Source organism: Coregonus lavaretus (assembly GCF_964263955.1).
Source record: "Coregonus lavaretus genome assembly, chromosome: 33".
Taxonomy (NCBI): Eukaryota; Metazoa; Chordata; class Actinopteri; order Salmoniformes; family Salmonidae; genus Coregonus; species Coregonus lavaretus.
The window spans coordinates 8,394,935-8,413,651 of NC_140020.1; the positions used below are offsets into that span (position 1 = coordinate 8,394,935).

The 18,717-nt window shown below is 47.1% G+C and overlaps 1 protein-coding gene across 1 annotated transcript in view; it reads right to left on the reverse strand.

Moving 5' to 3' along the window:
- Positions 1–17,105, reverse strand: part of LOC311108367 (rho guanine nucleotide exchange factor TIAM2-like) — a gene marked incomplete at both ends in the record, with an annotated part of 35,271 nt that extends 18,166 nt beyond the window's left edge. Inside the window, 7 exons of the mRNA XM_084151002.1 lie at positions 481–543; positions 5,353–5,499; positions 5,764–5,949; positions 9,959–10,183; positions 12,929–13,104; positions 13,507–13,996; positions 15,837–17,105. Coding sequence (XP_084007128.1) covers positions 481–543; positions 5,353–5,499; positions 5,764–5,949; positions 9,959–10,183; positions 12,929–13,104; positions 13,507–13,996; positions 15,837–17,105 — 2,556 coding nt within the window. The remainder of the gene's footprint in view (positions 1–480; positions 544–5,352; positions 5,500–5,763; positions 5,950–9,958; positions 10,184–12,928; positions 13,105–13,506; positions 13,997–15,836) is intronic.
- Between the last annotated feature and the right edge of the window lie 1,612 nt (positions 17,106–18,717).

Here is an 18,717-nt window from a genome sequence, read left to right on the forward strand (position 1 = left end):
GCTAACCCCGACTCCGTGTGAATAGAAAGCACCCCCCCACTCCCCCTGCATCCCTCCATTCCTACATCCCCCCACTCTCACTATCCCCTATTAGGCTGAGATTAATAAACTACAATACTCCTCGACTACGTCCCAAATGGCACCCTATTCCCTATATAGTGCAATACCTTTGTCTAGGGCCCATAGGGCTCTGGTCACTATGGGCACTGGTCAAAAGAAGTGCACTATATAGAATATAGGGTGCCATTTTGGACGCACTTCTCCCTAACACCTGGTTCTAGGGCAAACATAGGGGCAGTATTAGGAGACTTTCTTCAACAAAGAGGAAAAAGATTGATGTATCAAATGTATCCATGACAACCTAAAGTTGTTGAATAGAATATTGCAATGTGGTTAGCTAGTGAAAGATGAAGTGTTCACATATTTCCACTGGTTACAGAAATGTTGGAAAATGTTTTCCGGACAAAGTGCTTACTGTACCTCGGAGCTGCTGTGGTTGAGGATATGGCCAGCAGGTACTCCAACACTTTGCCCTTCAAAAACCTGCAACATGGAAAACACACACATACACATTAATCAGTGATCAAGGAGCAAAATGCACACTAAAAATAACTACCTGGTCTATATTTACATTTAATAAAAAATGATCTAAAACCAAAGGCTTTGATACTATTCGGATCCTCTGGAAGCAATTACAAGGCTCTTAAAGTGATAAACCCCCCAATCACCCTACAATAAAAATAAACTGCTGTGCTAGCAGAGAGAAGGGTGCAGAGTAGAGTCCCTTTGGTAAATGTGGAGAAAGCTTAGGACGTTTAGTGGACGGCACGGCCGTTTACACATACCATCTGTTTGTCGCCATTGGGCTGGCACGCTGCAGCTTACAATAATTAACCACATGTGGCTTCTAATGTCTGTTCCATCTCTGTTCCATTGAGTGGTTTAGCCTCTATAGTGAGATTAAGCTTTCTCTGACTCAGGCGCATAACAAAGAACTTCACTGCTGGGAAATCTCTTCCTATCTGCCCCATGACTAAGGAGGGAATCATGTACGGATTTGGGCACTACTGTACGTTTGACCTGTGTCCAATGACCAGAGGCCGTCACGTTATACACTGAATGTACAAAACATTAAGGACACCTGCTGTTTCCATGACATAGACTGATCAGATGAATCCAGGTGAAAGCTATGATCCCTTATTGATGTCACCTGTTAAATCTACTTCAATCAGTGCAGCGGAAGGGGAGGAGACAGGTTAAAGGAGGATGTTTAAGCCTCGAGACAATTGAGACATGGATTGTGTATGTGTGCCATTCAGAGGGTGAATGGGCAAGACAAAATATTTAAGTGCCTTTGAACGGGGTATGGTAGGAGGGTGCCAGGCGCAACGGTTTGTGTCAAGAACTGCAACGCTGCTGGGTTTTTCACGCTCAACAGTTTCCCGTGTGTATCAAGAATGGTCCACCACCCAAAGGACATCCAGTCAATGTGACACAACTGTGGGAAGCATTGGAGTCAACATGGGCCAGCATCCCTGTGGAATGCTTTCGACAACTTGTAGAGTATGCCCAGACGAATTGAGGCTGTTCTGAGGGCAAAAGGGGGTGCGACTCAATATTAAGAAAGTGTCCTTAATGTTTGGTACACTCAGTGTATGTGTGTGTGTATTATATTACACAGCGACCATGTATTACTGTGATGGCTCTGATTACCAACGTATGCTGTCTGGATCAGCAGCATATGGCCATGTGACTAAACAGACTCCAGGTGTGACTGTGAGATGTATCTTTCAGAATGTCAACACAGAGCATGTGTCGGGGGGGGAAGTGGGCTTACTATATACAGTGGGGAAAAAAAGTATTTAGTCAGCCACCAATTGTGCAAGTTCTCCCACTTAAAAAGATGAGAGAGGCCTGTAATTTTCATCATAGGTACACGTCAACTATGACAGACAAAATGAGACATTTCTTTCCAGAAAATCACATTGTAGGATTTTTTATGAATTTATTTGCAAATTATGGTGGAAAATAAGTATTTGGTCAATAACAAAAGTTTCTCAATACTTTGTTATATACCCTTTGTTGGCAATGACACAGGTCAAACGTTTTCTGTAAGTCTTCACAAGGTTTTCACACACTGTTGCTGGTATTTTGGCCCATTCCTCCATGCAGATCTCCTCTAGAGCAGTGATGTTTTGGGGCTGTCGCTGGGCAACACGGACTTTCAACTCCCTCCAAAGATTTTCTATGGGGTTGAGATCTGGAGACTGGCTAGGCCACTCCAGGACCTAGAAATGCTTCTTACGAAGCCACTCCTTCGTTGCCCGGGCGGTGTGTTTGGGATCATTGTCATGCTGAAAGACCCAGCCACGTTTCATCTTCAATGCCCTAGCTGATGGAAGGAGGTTTTCACTCAAAATCTCACGATACATGGCCCCATTCATTCTTTCCTTTACACGGATCAGTCGTCCTGGTCCCTTTGCAGAAAAACAGCCCCAAAGTATGATGTTTCCACCCCCATGCTTCACAGTAGGTATGGTGTTCTTTGGATGCAACTCAGCATTCTTTGTCCTCCAAACACGACGAGTTGAGTTTTTTATTTTTTGGTTTCATCTGACCATTTGACATTCTACCAATCCTCTTATGGATCATCCAAATGCACTCTAGCAAACTTCAGACGGGCCTGGACATGTACTGGCTTAAGCAGGGGGACACGTCTTGCACTGCAGGATTTGAGTCCCTGGCGGCGTAGTGTGTTGCTGATGGTAAGCTTTGTTACTTTGGTCCCAGCTCTCTGCAGGACATTCACTAGGTCCCCCCATGTGGTTCTGGGATTTTTGCTCACCGTTCTTGTGATCATTTTGACCCCACGGGGTGAGATCTTGCGTGGAGCCCCAGATCGAGGGAGATTATCAGTGGTCTTGTATGTCTTCCATTTCCTAATAATTGCTCCCACAGTTGATTTCTTCAAACCAAGCTGCTTACCTATTGCAGATTCAGTCTTCCCAGCCTGGTTCAGGTCTACAATTTTGTTTCTGGTGTCCTTTGACAGCTCTTTGGTCTTGGCCATAGTGGAGTTTGGAGTGTGACTGTTTGAGGTTGTGGACAGGTGTCTTTTATACTGATAACAAGTTCAAACAGGTGCCATTAATACAGGTAACGAGTGGAGGACAGAGGAGCCTCTTAAAGAAGAAGTTACAGGTCTGTGAGAGCCAGAAATGTTGCTTGTTTGTAGGTGACCAAATACTTATTTTCCACCATAATTTGCAAATAAATTCATAAAAAATCCTACAATGTGATTTTCTGGATATTTTTTTCTCAATTTGTCTGTCATATTTGACGTTTACCTATGATGAAAATTACAGGCCTCTCTCATCTTTTTAAGTGGGAGAACTTGCACAATTGGCGGCTGACTAAATACTTTTTTTCTCCACTGTATATCCTATCATCATATTATACAAGTCAGTCTGTCTAATGTAATGTCACCCTGGACAGAACTAAACAGTGATGGTGAGCAGTGTGGTTTGTCCTTCACTGGAGTCCTAGAGATAACATATCCTATCAACATCCCAAAATAGACCACTCTCTGAAGGCTAGCTGTTTATCAGACAGAGAGAGGGAAAGGCAGGCGCTATAGCTGGGGCTGGGACAAGGCCAGGGGTTGGGGCTGCAGCAGGGGCTGGAGCTGGGGAATAGTGCTGGGGCTGATGCTGGGATAGGGGCTGGGACAAGGACAGGGGTTGGGGCTGCAGCAGGGGCTGGAGCTGGGGAATAGTGCTGGGGCTGATGCTGGGATAGGGGCTGGGACAAGGACAGGGGTTGGGGCTGCAGCAGGGGCTGGAGCTGGGGAATAGTGCTGGGGCTGATGCTGGGATAGGGGCTGGGACAAGGACAGGGGTTGGGGCTGGAGCTGGGGAATAATGCTGGGGCTGATGCTGGGATAGGGGCTGGGACAAGGACAGGGGTTGGGGCTGCAGCAGGGGCTGGAGCTGGGGAATAGTGCTGGGGCTGATGCTGGGATAGGGGCTGGGACAAGGACAGGGGTTGGGGCTGCAGCAGGGGATGGGGAATAGTGCTGGGGCTGATGCTGGGATAGGGGCTGGGACAAGAACAGGGGTTGGGGCTGCAGCAGGGGCTGGAGCTGGGGAATAGTGCTGGGGCTGATGCTGGGATAGGGGCTGGGACAAGGACAGGGGTTGGGGCTGGAGCTGGGGAATAATGCTGGGGCTGATGCTGGGATAGGGGCTGGGACAAGGACAGGGGTTGGGGCTGCAGCAGGGGCTGGAGCTGGGGAATAGTGCTGGGGCTGATGCTGGGATAGGGGCTGGGACAAGGACAGGGGTTGGGGCTGGAGCTGGGGAATAATGCTGGGGCTGATGCTGGGATAGGGGCTGGGACAAGGACAGGGGTTGGGGCTGCAGCAGGGGCTGGAGCTGGGGAATAGTGCTGGGGCTGATGCTGGGATAGGGGCTGGGACAAGGACAGGGGTTCGGGCTGCAGCAGGGGCTGGAGAATAGTGCTGGGGCTGATGCTGGGATAGGGGCTGGGACAAGAACAGGGGTTGGGGCTGCAGCAGGGGCTGGAGCTGGGGAATAGTGCTGGGGCTGATGCTGGGGAATAGGGGCTTGAGCAGGGACTAAGACAGGGGCAGTGGCTGGGACAGCTGGGGGCTGGGGCTTGGACAGTGGTGTTGGAGAGTATTGACTTGACTTCAATGACTGATGGTGAGAATTTCAGCAGGTTGCTAACTACTGCCCCTGACCGGGGAAAACAAAACAAAACAATTCCGTCACTCTTCGCCTCAGTTTGGAATGTTACCAAACGACGTACAGGAAAGATAGCTTTACGACGAGCAACCCCCTGCCTCTCTCCCGCTGGAAAATGTTGCAAGTTCAACCCCGTCAGTCTGGCTAATTTATGGCTTGGTGAGGAGTCAGTTAGTGCTTAAAACACATTCCGCTTCTTCTCTGCTGGATTTGTCAAACAGGCTCTCTGTTCAAAAAAGTGAAGGGCTCCAGAAACGTTCTATAAATATTGTTTATACAGGTGATAAGGAGGAGAACAGGAAAAAGGCAAACAGGGTAACGGGGGGGGGGGGGGGCTAACCCGCACAGATCTTTCCCATCTGATAGGTTCAGTTAACCTAATAATAGCTTTGGGAGGGTAATCCAGAGGCTTATCGAGTACAGAACATCTACCTCCTCAATTAGTTAATCTTTACTTTTACCACTCACATGGTGTGGGAGTGTAAGGTTGTAGGGAGGTTGTAGTAAAGTTGTAAATAGGTTGTGGGAAGGTTGTAGGGAGGTTGTAAGAAGGTTGTAGGAAAGTTGCAGGTTGGTTGTACAGTACCTGGGACACGGACTGCCTCTTCTCCTTGCTGCGTTTGGTCAGGCTGTCCAGACCCTTGAGGGAGGAGAAGAGACCCCTCTTGTTCAGCGTTCCTCGGGAAAGAGATCGGCAACGCTTCTGCAGGGTCGCCTCGTCACGCGTGCAGATCTGAGGACATTAAAAGACATCACTTCTGTGGTTAGAGACTTCACTGTTTTACTTATTTTATCTGTATAAAAAATCTGACCAGAGAACAGGCTGATGTTTTCCGATCATAGTAAATATAGATCGCATTCAATAACATTCTTAATTGCTTTCTTAAAAGGGGATAAATAAAGGAGTTTTCAATGGAACTGGTCCAGAAAATTTGTGAAATGTCAATGTCCCAAGCTGAGGGTTGATATGGATGTGAAGCAGTAGATCAGGCCTCACCAGGGCATGAAAGGAGGAGACAGAGAAGATCCCCAGGCGTCCCAGGGTGGTCTTGGAGGGCCTTCCGGCCACGGCCAGGAGACTCTTGGGGTTGGGGAGCTCACTGCCCTGCAGGCTGGCCAGGTAACAGCGCATCCGGAACAGGTCCATGTTGAACTTCTCCAGGTTCTGCTCCCATTGCTGGATCTGGGGAGAAACAGACAGACAGACATACAGGGTCACATCACAGTACACAGTATTACAGTCACTCTCAAGGTGACAGGATGGCTTCTCCATCCTCTTATTGACAATGAGATACCATGCAAGGCAGAAACACATGCTCACAGTCACACCCAGAACCATATATACAGTATAGAGTGAGAGTTTGGCCAACTTTGACACAGTTCGCCATATTAGCAACTTTACAGTGAGGGAAAAAAGTATTTGATCCCCTGCTGATTTTGTACGTTTGCCCACTGACAAAGAAATGATCAGTCTATAATTTTAATGGTAGGTTTATTTGAACAGTGAGAGACAGAATAACAACAAAGAAATCCAGAAAAACGCATGTCAAAAATGTTATAAATTGATTTGCATTTTAATGAGGGAAATAAGTATTTGACCCCTCTGCAAAACATGACATAGTACTTGGTGGAAAAACCCTTGTTGGCAATCACAGAGGTCAGACGTTTCTTGTAGTTGGCCACCAGGTTTGCACACATCTCAGGACGGATTTTGTCCCACTCCTCTTTGCAGATCTTCTCCAAGTCATTAAGGTTGAGCCTGACGTTTGGCAACTCGAACCTTCAGCTCCCTCCACAGATTTTCTATGGGATTAAGGTCTGGAGACTGGCTAGGCCACTCCAGGACCTTAATGTGTTTCTTCTTGAGCCACTCCTTTGTTGCCTTGGCCGTGTGTTTTGGGTCATTGTCATGCTGGAATACCCATCCACGACCCATTTTCAATGCCCCGTCTGAGGGAAGGAGGTTCTCACCCAAGATTTGACGGTACATGGCCCCGTCCATCGTCCCTTTGATGCAGTGAAGTTGTCCTGTCCCCTTAGCAGAAAAACACCCCCAAAGCATAATGTTTCCACCTCCATGTTTGACGGTGGGGATGGTGTTCTTGGGGTCATAGGCAGCATTCCTCCTCCTCCAAACACAGCGAGTTGAGTTGATGCCAAAGAGCTCAATTTTGGTCTCATCTGACCACAACACTTTCACCCAGTTCTCCTCTGAATCATTCAGATGTTCATTGGCAAACTTCAGACGGGCATGTATATGTGCTTTCTTGAGCAGGGAGACCTTGCGGGGGCTGCAGGATTTCAGTCCTTCACGGCGTAGTGTGTTACCAATTGTTTTCTTGGTGACTATGGTCCCAGCTGCCATGATCATTGCAACTCCACGAGGTGAGATCTTGCATGGAGCCCCAGGCCGAGGGAGATTGACAGTTCTTTTGTGTTTCTTCCATTTGCGAATAATCGCACAAACTGTTGTCACCTTCTCACCAAGCTGCTTGGCGATGGTCTTGTAGCCCATTCCAGCCTTGTGTAGGTCTACAATCTTGTCCCTGACATCCTTGGAGAGCTCGTTGGTCTTGGCCATGGTGGAGAGTTTGGAATCTGATTGATTGATTGCTTCTGTGGACAGGTGTATTTTATACAGGTAACAAGCTGAGATTAGGAGCACTCCCTTTAAGAGTGTGCTCCTAATCTCAGCTCATTACCTGTATAAAAGACACCTGGGAGCCAGAAATCTTTCTGATTGAGAGGGGTTCAAATACTTATTTCCCCCATTAAAATGCAAATCAATTTATAACATTTTTGATTTTTTTGTTGTTATTCTGTCTCTCACTGTTCAAATAAACCTACCATTAAAATTATAGACTGATCATTTCTTTGTCAGTGGGCAAAGTACAAAATCAGCAGGGGATCAAATACTTTTTTCCCCTCACTGTACTTCCGAAACTTTTGGTGATGTGACATTACGAAAGGGCCTCCGATCATTACACAATGAAATGACCCGCTGCAAACAAGCAAAACAGCAGCACATTTTTTAAACGTTTTTACTCATGACTTGGCTCTGGTCCCACCATAGTACAGTCGTGGTCAAAAGTTTTGAGAATGACACAAATATTAATTTTCACAAAGTCTGCTACCTCAGTTTTTAAGATGTTAATTTGCATATACTCCAGAATGTTATGAAGAGTAATCAGATGAATTGCAATTAATTGCAAAGTCCCTCTTTGCCATGAAAATGAACTTAATCCCCAAAAAACATTTCCACTGCATTTCAGCCCTGCCACAAAAGGACCAGCTGACATCATGTCAGTGATTCTCTCGTTAACACAGGTGAGAGTGTTGACGAGGACAAGGCTGGAGATCACTCTGTCATGCGGATTGAGTTAGAATAACAGACTGGAAGCTTTAAAAGGAGGGTGGTGCTTGAAATCATTGTTCTTCATCTGTTAACCATGGTTAACTGCAAGGAAACACGTGCCGTCATTATTGCTTTGCACAAAAAGGGCTTCACAGGCAAGGATATTGCTGCTAGTAAGATTGCACCTAAATCAACCATTTATCGGATCATCAACAACTTCAAGGAGAGAGGTTCAATTGTTGTGAAGAAGGCTTCAGGGCGCCCAAGAAAGTCCAGCAAGTGCCAGGACCGTCTCCTAAAGTTAATTCAGCTGCGGGATCGGGGCACCACCAGTGCGGAGCTTGCTCAGGAATGGCAGCAGGCAGGTGTGAGTGCATCTGCACGCACAGTGAGGTGAAGACTTTTGGAGGATGGCCTGGTGTCAAGAAGGGCAGCGAGGAAGCCACTTCTCTCCAGGAAAAACATCAGGGACAGACTGATATTCTGCAAAAGGTACATGGATTGGACTGCTGAGGACTGGGGTTAAGTCATTTTCTCTGATGAATCCCCCTGAACTTGTGGTCAATCCTCAAGAGGCGGGTGGATAAACAAAAACCAAGAAATGATTATGCAAGAATAGGCTGCCATCAGTCAGGATGTGGCCCAGAAGTTATTTGACAGCATGCCAGGGCGGATTGCAGAGGTCTTGAAAAAGAAGGGTCAACACTGCAAATAGTGACTCTTTGCATAAACTTAATGTAATTGTCAATAAAAACCTTTGACACTTATGGAATGCTTGTAATTATACTTCAGTATACCATAATATATCTAAAAACACTGAGGCAGCAAACTTTGTGAAGACCAATACTTGTGTCATTCTCAAAACTTTTGACCACGACTGTACACAGAGGGTGACGAGGTGACTGAATGGCATCCACCCTCACATTTATAGGGGTGTCTCTAACTTCAGAACAAGCCACATGGCTCATTGGAGCTATGCCACATAATCACATTAAATCGCCCTTATCCAACACACCCAGTGGTGACAAACGATGGACTCTCTCTTGCTCACCCCCCCCCCTCTACTCTCTCTCTCCCTCTCTTCTCCCTCTCTCCTCTCTCTTCCCTCGCTCTCCTCTCTCTCTCCCTCTCTCCTCCCTCTCTCCCCTTCACAGAGGGTGAATGTGTTTTAACAGTGTCATTGTTTGAAGAGCAGTACGATTAGAGTTGTAATCTAGAGATGAGGTCTAAGATGTTCACTTCAAATGGCAGAGAGAATTGGTATCACTTTCAGAGAGACCGACCATTGGACACCAAAGTGGCCAGTGGTCCTGGAGATGAGTTGAGACCAGCTGCAGTAGGACTCAGAGGCGCTGGGGGTTTTATCCCCTGATTACCCCCCAAACTGGGCATATGATGACCCACCCCCTGGCCATGGCTGTTTCCCAAATGGCACTCTATTCCTTATATAGTGCACTACTTTTCACTAGAACCCTATGGGCCCTGGTCAAAAGTAGTGCACTACATAGGGAATAGGGTGCCATTTGGGACACAACCATGTTGACTGGGATCCTGTCAACACATTAGCATTTGGTGTGTCATGCAATAAAACATCCTCCTCTTCTGCATTGGTGTGTTACGCAATAAAACGTCCTCCTCATCTGCAGTTGGTGTGTTATGCAAAATGTCCCCCTCATCTGGGTTTCCCATTACAACAGACTTCTAAGTGGAGTGGACCGAATGTGTTGTACTAGTCCATTAGACTAAGAACATCTGGAATACAAATTACTTTCCTTATGTCATCTTGCTTGGGTCTGAAAGCATAAAACCCCAGTTTCAACTAATCCCAGTGCCTCACCTGGCTCTTGATGGCCTTCCTGTTCCTCTGGTCACTGATGACAGACAGCTGCAGCTCAGCCATCTTCTTCATCTTGCTGTCCATGTCTATCTTCTGCAGCAGGGCGCCGGTCTGGCTCATCAGGAACCGCACCGTGTCATCCTTCCCCTTTCTCTTGGCCAACAGAGAGGCACTGGCAGAGTGGATGGCTGTCACCCAGTTCTCCAGGTCCGTCTGATTGGCAGCCTGCGGGGAAGAATGAGGCCAGGTGACACAGTGCCATGGGGCGGGGGAACATAGAGCCAGGTGACACAGTGCCAGGCCAAGGGAAGGGCAGGGGACATAGGGCCAGGTGACACAGTGCCAGGCCAAGGGAAGGGCAGGGGACATAGGGCCAGGTGACACAGTGCCAGGCCAAGGGAAGGGCAGGGGACATAGGGCCAGGTGACACAGTGCCATGGGGCGGGGGAACATAGAGCCAGGTGACACAGTGCCAGGCCAAGGGAAGGGCAGGGGACATAGGGCCAGGTGACACAGTGCCATGGGGCGGGGGAACATAGAGCCAGGTGACACAGTGCCAGGCCAAGGGAAGGGCAGGGGACATAGGGCCAGGTGACACAGTGCCAGGCCAAGGGAAGGGCAGGGAACATAGAGCCAGGTGACACAGTGCCAGGCCAAGGGAAGGGCAGGGGACATAGGGCCAGGTGACACAGTGCCAGGCCAAGGGAAGGGCAGGGGACATAGGGCCAGGTGACACAGTGCCAGGCCAAGGGAAGGGCAGGGGAACATGGTTGTCATTACTCTGCTTTCTCTCTCTATTCCCAGATGGGGCTCCTTAAGTGCCAGACAAAAGCCCCTTGACACATTCATCACTTTCACTATAATGCTTCACTCCCTCAGTGCCTCAGTGCAACAGGCCAAGGTTTCCCCATTGCCATGGTGATGTTGGGTAGATACAGCCCTGCGGTGTGATTTGTGTGTCTGGTAAACACTTGGTAACTAAATCAAATGAATGTTACTCTCTGGGGAAAAGAAGGTGCTTTCAACGCTCGTAAAACTGAGTGTGAAGAACATTAAAGTGAAAATACCTTCCCTCTCGAATGTGGAAAAATGAGGCCAAGAACCCTATTGCCAAACAGACACACAGGATGCACCCCAAACGGCACCCTATTCCTAACATAGTGCACTACATTTGACCAGGTCCCATGGGGCACTATATGGGGAAATAGGGACGTTTTTCCCAACCCTGCCATTTCACCCTCTTATAGAACATACAGTATAGCAATGGAGCTGTAAAGCCGTCAATACACCCAGACAGGACACAACCAACACCAACATAGTCATTACAGTGGCAAAAGTATTCACCCCCCTTGGCATTTTTTCTATTTTGTTGCCTTACATTGTATCATTTGATTTACACAACATGCCTACCACTTTGAAGATGCAAAATAAAAAAATTGTGACACAAACAAGAAATAAGACAAAAAAAACAGAAAACTTGAGCGTGCATAACTATTCACCCCCCCAAAGTCAATACTTTGTAGAGACACCTTTTGCAGCAATTACAGCTGCAAGTATCTTGGGGTATGTCTCTATAAGCTTGGCACATCTAGCCACTGGGATTTTTGCCCATTCTTCAAGGCAAAACTGCTCCAGCTCCTTCAAGTTGGATGGGTTCCGCTGGTGTACAGCAATCTTTAAGTCATACCACAGATTCTCAATTGTATTGAGGTCTGAGCTTTGACTAGGCCATTCCAATACATTTAAATGTTTCCCCTTAAGCCACTCGAGTGTTGCTTTACAGTATGCTTAGGGTCATTGTCCTGCTGGAAGGTGAACCTCTGTCCCAGTCTCAAATCTCTGGAAGACTGAAACAGGTTTCCCTCCAGAATTTCCCTGTATTTAGCATCATCCATCATTCCTTCAATTCTGACCAGTTTCCCAGTCCCTGCCAATGAAAAACATCCCCACAGCATGATGCTGCCACCACCATGCTTCACTGTGGGGATGGTGTTCTCGGGGTGATGAGAGGTGTTGGGTTTGCGCCAGACATAGCATTTTCCTTAATGGCCAAAAAGCTCAATTTTAGTCTCATCTGACCAGAGTACCTTCTTCCATATGTTTGGGGAGTCCCCCACATGCCTTTTGGCGAACACCAAACGTGTTTGCTTATTTTTTTCTTTAAGCAATGGCTTTTTTCTGGCCACTCTTCCGTAAAGCCCAGCTCTGTGGAGTGTACGGCTTAAAGTAGTCCTATGGACAGATACTTTGCAGCTCCTTCAGCGTTATCTTTGGTCTCTTTGTTGCCTCTCTGATTAATGCCCTCCTTGCCTGGTCCGTGAGTTTTGGTGGGCGGCCCTCTCTTGGCAGGTTTGTTGTGGTGCCATATTCTTTCAATTTTTTAATAATGGTTTTAATGGTGCTCCGTGGGATGTTCAAAGTTTCAGATATTTTTTTATAACCCAACCCTGATCTGTACTTCTCCACAACTTTGCAACTGACCTGTTTGGAGAGCTCCTTGGTCTTCATGGTGCTGCTTGCTTGGTGGTGCCCATTGCTTAGTGGTGTTGCAGACTCTGGGGCCTTTCAGAACAGGTGTATATATACTGAGATCATGTGACACTTAGATTGCACACAGGTGGACTTTATTTAACTAATTATGTGACTTCTGAAGGTAATTGGTTGCACCAGATCTTATTTAGGGGCTTCATAGCAAAGGGGGTGAATACATATGCACACACCACTTTTCCGTTATTTATTTTTTATAATTTATTGAAACAAGTTATTTTTTTCATTCCACTTCACCATTTTGGACTATTTTGTGTATGTCCATTACATGAAATCCAAATAAAAATCAATTTAAATTAAAGGTTGTAATGCAACAAAATAGGAAAAACTCCAAGGGGGTTGAATACTTTTGCAAGGCACTGTAGCTACTGTACATCCGAGCTTGGGGAGAAATCTGGTGTGCGAGCCTAGGGTAGAACGTACCTGCAACAGATAGACGTCTCCGTAGCCGTTGCTCAGACAGAAGACGTTCTCCTTCTTGGGGTGTTCGGGGATGGCCTGGACTATGCTGTCCTCAGCAAGCAGGGCGTAGCGCGGAGACAGCTCCTGCTCGGGACAGCTGCTCTTCCCATAGGTCTCATAGAACAGGAGGCTACACCCTGTATGCACCAGGGAGGAGAGGAGGCTTTAGCTAAGACACAGCTTTAGTACCATATTATGACACAATGTCTCGATGTCAACAATAGCCTTGTAGGGGGAATACCTACAGAACATATATCAAACAATGTGCATGCAGCAACAGATGCTGTTCTTGCTGTTTTTATTTTTAATGAACCTTTATTTAACCAGGTTGTCCAATGGAGGTCAGAAGACTTATTTCCCAAGAGGGACCTAAGCAGCATCCCAAATGGCACCCTATTCCCTTTATAGTGCACTAGGGCTCTGGTAAAAAGAAGTGCACCATATAGGGAATAGGGTGCCATTTGGGATGTACCCCTATTGTCTGTATGTATTACAGGTTATTTCCAGCGAGTGCAGGTGGAAGGCGGAGGGAGCCCTACCTTTAAGTGTGACCCAGTACTGCCGCCACTTCCTGCGGGCCACCAGCTCCAGCTTCCTGTCCTTATGCAGGGTGAGGAGGGGTTTGATGAAGAGCCAGCCGGCCCTGCGCACCACCCCCTGCTCCTTCTCAAACAGCAGGTCCAGCTGCTCCAGAGAGCCCACAGAGCCACTGCCACTGCTCACCCCCTGTTCCCCCTCTCCTATTCCCCTCTCTCCTCCCATGTCCTCCCCCTCTCCATCCTCCGAGGGCTCAGTCTGCTCCGGCCCACTGTAGCCTCCTGTCTCCAGCTCCTGCATGAAATTCTCATAGATGTTCTGCCGCAAGGCGTCGCTGTGGCACTGTTGGACCCTGGAGGCCCCAGAGTGGACTGACAAGGTCTGGGTGTGGAGGGGGTTCCATACTGGACCAGTTACCTGGGCGCTGGAGTCACCTAACCCTGGATCAACTCCACTGATAAAGCCTTCACTGGACTGACTACCATAAGGATTCTAGGGAGAGAGAGAGAGCGAGAGAGAGTAAGAGAGAGAGAGAAATAGAGAGAGAGCAGGATGGTTTTGAGGAGGAAAACAAGTCTGAATAGCTAACTAACTAGACCTTTGTGTGTAAAGTTAAACGATCATCTTACAATATCACAAGATCAGGGACACAGAAGAGCCACATTCTCATCTATTTCTTGACTACCATTTCCTGAACAGGATGCAATTGTTGTCTATTTCTATTAGAAAACAATATGAAATGTATTGTGAGATATTCTAACATGAAACTCTAACATGATACTCTACTTTGTAACAATCAGTCACGTATAATAATAGCATGCAATGTCCCTGGTACGGGTAACAGAACACATGGATATTATCCAAACATTCTTGTGACTTGTGTCCTGCCTAAACATCTTAAAGGTTTCTTGTGACTTGTGCTCCGCCTAAACATCTTAAAGGTTTCTTGTGACTTGTGTCCCGCCTAAACATCTTAAAGGTTTCTTGTGACTTGTGTCCCGCCCAAACATCTTAAAGGTTTCTTGTGACTTGTGTCCCTCCTAAACATCTTAAAGGTTTCTTGTGACTTGTGCTCCGCCTAAACATCTTAAAGGTTTCTTGTGACTTGTGTCCCGCCTAAACATCTTAAAGGTTTCTTGTGACTTGTGCTCCGCCTAAACATCTTAAAGGTTTCTTGTGACTTGTGCTCCGCCTAAACATCTTAAAGGTTTTTTGTGACTTGTGCTCCGCCTAAACATTTTAAAGGTTTCTTGTGACCAACAAATAAACAAAACCAGGACCTAGTCTTAGACTGCGACCCAAAAGGAATCAGGCTCTAGTCTCGACTCACAGATGAAAGGGTAAGTTAGTTATACTGTAGGTATCTTTGGGTGAACCCACCTGTGAATGAGTACTCTCGATTCTTGACCCACTGATCTAAAGCTCTTAAATGCTGTATCTATTAATTCATTCCCATTCCCACTGGAACAAGACAAAGCCCTTCCTAACATCACTGGTTCAGTAGAACGGTGACCGTAATCTCTCATTAATAGCGAACAATAAACAGGGTTCCTCTTACATAGCCAGGAGGCAGGGTCTCAGCCTGCTATACAATACAGAGAAAAAACGCCATGGAGTCATATAACACCATCATTATTACCTGATTGCATCCTCTTGTCCACTGTCGACAAATGAAGGCTATTCAAGGCACTATAGTATTTTAGCTCAAGTAATGCTGGAAATGCTTGGTCATGTGTGACTCTGGCCTAATGTACCGTTCTCCGGCAACAAAAGAAGCGGGGAAGATTTCCTTTCTGACCTCCAACCTTTGAAATCTTTCCCCTCAAATTCGATACAAAGCCTTAAGGAGACTTACATAACATCTGTCAAAATGATAGAAGGTTCTGAAACGATTGTTAGAATACTATATTTTGTGGGGGTTTTCCTTTCATAGTAGTGTTTAAGAGTGTTTCTCTCACTTGCTTGATTTTGTTTAAAGAACAATCTACACGAGTATCTCCAAGGCTCCAGTCTGACAACTGTGAGCCTGATGGTATTTAAGAGCCATAGGATGATATTTGACAGAGAGACATTCCTGTGACACTGCAGTGTTCTGCTTCATCTGATTGGATCTAAGAGCCAACGGCCATCAGTCAATCACGTTGGCCAAAACAACCTGAACAATGAGATTACCATCACACATACTCAGCCAGCAGTCTCATCTCATAGGTAACTGGGAACAGGTAATCTGATAAAGAGTCTACACTACATGTCCAGTCTTAGCCCCCTCCCCCCTTCACTATGTACCCTCCCCTCCTCCTTCCATCTCTCCTTTCTTTCCCTCCTTCCTCACCTGTAGTCTTCTCTTCTTCCTGCTCAGACTTCCTGTCCAGTCGCTGAGGTGCCGGATGCGGCTCTTCAGGTTGTCCTTCCTGCTGTTGCTGACGGCGATGGAGGTGGGCTCGGCGGCGACCCTCCTGCAGGGCAGCGTGTGACTGTGAGTGGAGGAGTAGCGCTGGTCGCCCAACTCTGAGCTCTCTTCCTGGTCGACCACGTCCAGGGTCAGCACCGAGGCCAGCGACGCCCGGTGCTGGGGGATGTCCTGGAACTGAGCGGTGGGGTACGTAGCCGCCACGCTGGGGTTAGAGTCAGTATAAAGGTCAGACAGGGACACGGGAGGGGAGGGGAGGCTAAACGGACTCTGCTCCGGGTAGAGAATCATGGAATCTCCGATGCCACTGTCCTCAGTGCGGCCCAAAGAGCAAGTGTTATACCCATTGCTGTTAAACCCTCGGCTTGTATATTGTCCGTTACTATCCACAGTCTGGAAGAGGAGGCTGGGCTTGAACCCCGTGGAGATGTCCTCAGTATGGGCGGATGAGAAGGTGGTGTAGCCACTACTGTTGTCCCTCGCTGCAGTCTGACTACATGTGAACACATTGTCGTTGAGCTCTGTGGTGTTCCCCCAAGGAGAGTCGTACCAGGACCCCTCGGAGCTGAGCGAGCTACCCTTACTGGTCCTAGTCAGAGAGGGCTCTGGGGTTGCTACCGCGGGGTGGCTGTGGCCTGAAAGACCTTGAGGCTCCAGAGACATCCTCCTGGCGTTGGTGAACTCCACATGCATGCTGCCGTCCTTACTGAGGAGCACCTTGGGGCTGCTGCGGCTCTCTATTGGCTCACACAGAGAAGTCATCTCAGGGTTGCACTGTCCGTTAGCCCCGAGACCATTCACATTCTCCCCGCTACTCTCCAGGAAACCATAGCCATTATGACAACTGCTTTTCCTGGTCACTTGGGAGCTGTCCCCTCTGCCACAACGCTGCGGAGAGCTGGGCTTCAGCTTGGCTCCTGGGGGCCCTCCCAGTCCCCTGCCCTCCTTGGCGATGTGGTGCTCGTAGTGTCGCAACGAACCATAAGGTTGGTTGTGAGTGATCTTGTGCTGGGGCAGGCAGACCCTCCCTTCCTTGCCTCTGGTTTTGTGCCCCTGGCCACCCCCCTCGCTGCCCCTCCACCAGCTATAGGGGGACAGGACCTCCTCCTTAATGGAGTGGAACTTTTGAGAGCAGGGTTTGGGTTTCCCAGGGACGTTGAAGCTGCTGTACTGGCTGTCAGTGTTTCCCATTCCGATCTGTAGTAGGGCAGAAGGCAAAATATCAGCATGAGAGATAATCAAGAGAGAATGTCAATAATCATGTTTCCATACACAGTTTTTATGCGAGTAAAGTCATATTGTATTAAAAAAAATGGGAACAGGAATTTTCGGCATAATTGTATAAATGCCAACAGATAATTTGTTTGTTCGACATGGTGGTATCTTTTTGTGTCGCTAAAATTAATTATGCGGGAAATGGCGGTGGAAACGCCTTTATGTGCAAATACTGATATAATAATCATCATTTCGAAGTACATTTGGAGTCACGCGATGATATGGAGTGTGGTCCTCCCACTACGCAGTTTATTAGGCAACAAATTAAATAAGTTATGATGAACTTCACAGGGTGGTGAAAGTGTACGGTGATGAGCTTGACGCTGCTTTTCAATAAATATTGAGGGTCTTATTCTGCTGACATGATGATTGATGCTTGACTGCCGTTTGACAAATAAAAATATTCTTGCTCCTATCCATAATAATCTCATCATGTAGATAACCAACCCGCACAGCATACCCTGTATCTGCCAGCTGTTGGCTACAGCGCAGGTGCCAAGACCAGAGTAGGCACATTTGTTATTTGAAAATGCGATGAAAACACATTGAACTTTAGATTTTTATTTGTACATGAAAACTTAAGTGAAAAAGTACATTTTGTGTGCACTACCTCATCACGCACTGATTTTTGTCCAAAACAAGTCCATTTGGTGGAAACATACCACTGGTGGGAAAATGCGCATATTTTCTTTATGCGGATTCTAGAATATTTGCATAAAAATCTGTCGCCAATTGGATGGAAACCTAGCTAGTGTAATGAAAAATGAATTTGTTGTTAAATGACTTGCATGGTTAAAAAAAGGTTAAATTAAATCAAATGAAATCACATAAAGGTAAATACAATTAAATGAAATCACATACATTTGAATAAAACTAAATGAAATCACATGAGATTAAATTAAATTAAACAAAAGCACATAAAAACAACAAACTACTGTATACACACACCAGCTGTAGAGTTATCTTACCAGTTGTGGTGTCTGTCCTCAGGACAAACTCAGACACTACTCTGCATAGTCCGTCTCAGCAGCGCTAGCTGGGCTCTGTCCTGTTGTGTGACCTCTTCAGGACTCAGCACCTCTCTCACATACACACTCACACACACAGCTTCTCCCTCTCTCACTCGCTTGCTCTCTCTCTCTCTCTCTCTCTCTCTCTCTCTCTCTCTCTCTCTCTCTCTCTCTCTCTCTCTCTCTCTCTCTCTCTCTCTCCAGCTCATCTGTAGGGAAACAGAGGAGGGAGGGACTTCGGTCAGTTCCACACACACAGTCTGCCTTGTATGTGAGCCCACTGTGGTTAGGAGGACCCCCTTTGCAACCCCCACTCTAAATGTAAACACCCCTTCTTCCTTGGCCTGGACATCCCCCCACTCCACTCAGCCTCCTTCCATGATGTACTGCTACTCAACACCCCTTCTTCCTTGGCCTGGACATCCCCCCACTCCACTCAGCCTCCTTCCATGATGTACTGCTACTCAGCTGCTGAAGGGGCTTTTTAAAAGCAGACTTCATTCTGTCGCCTGTTTACT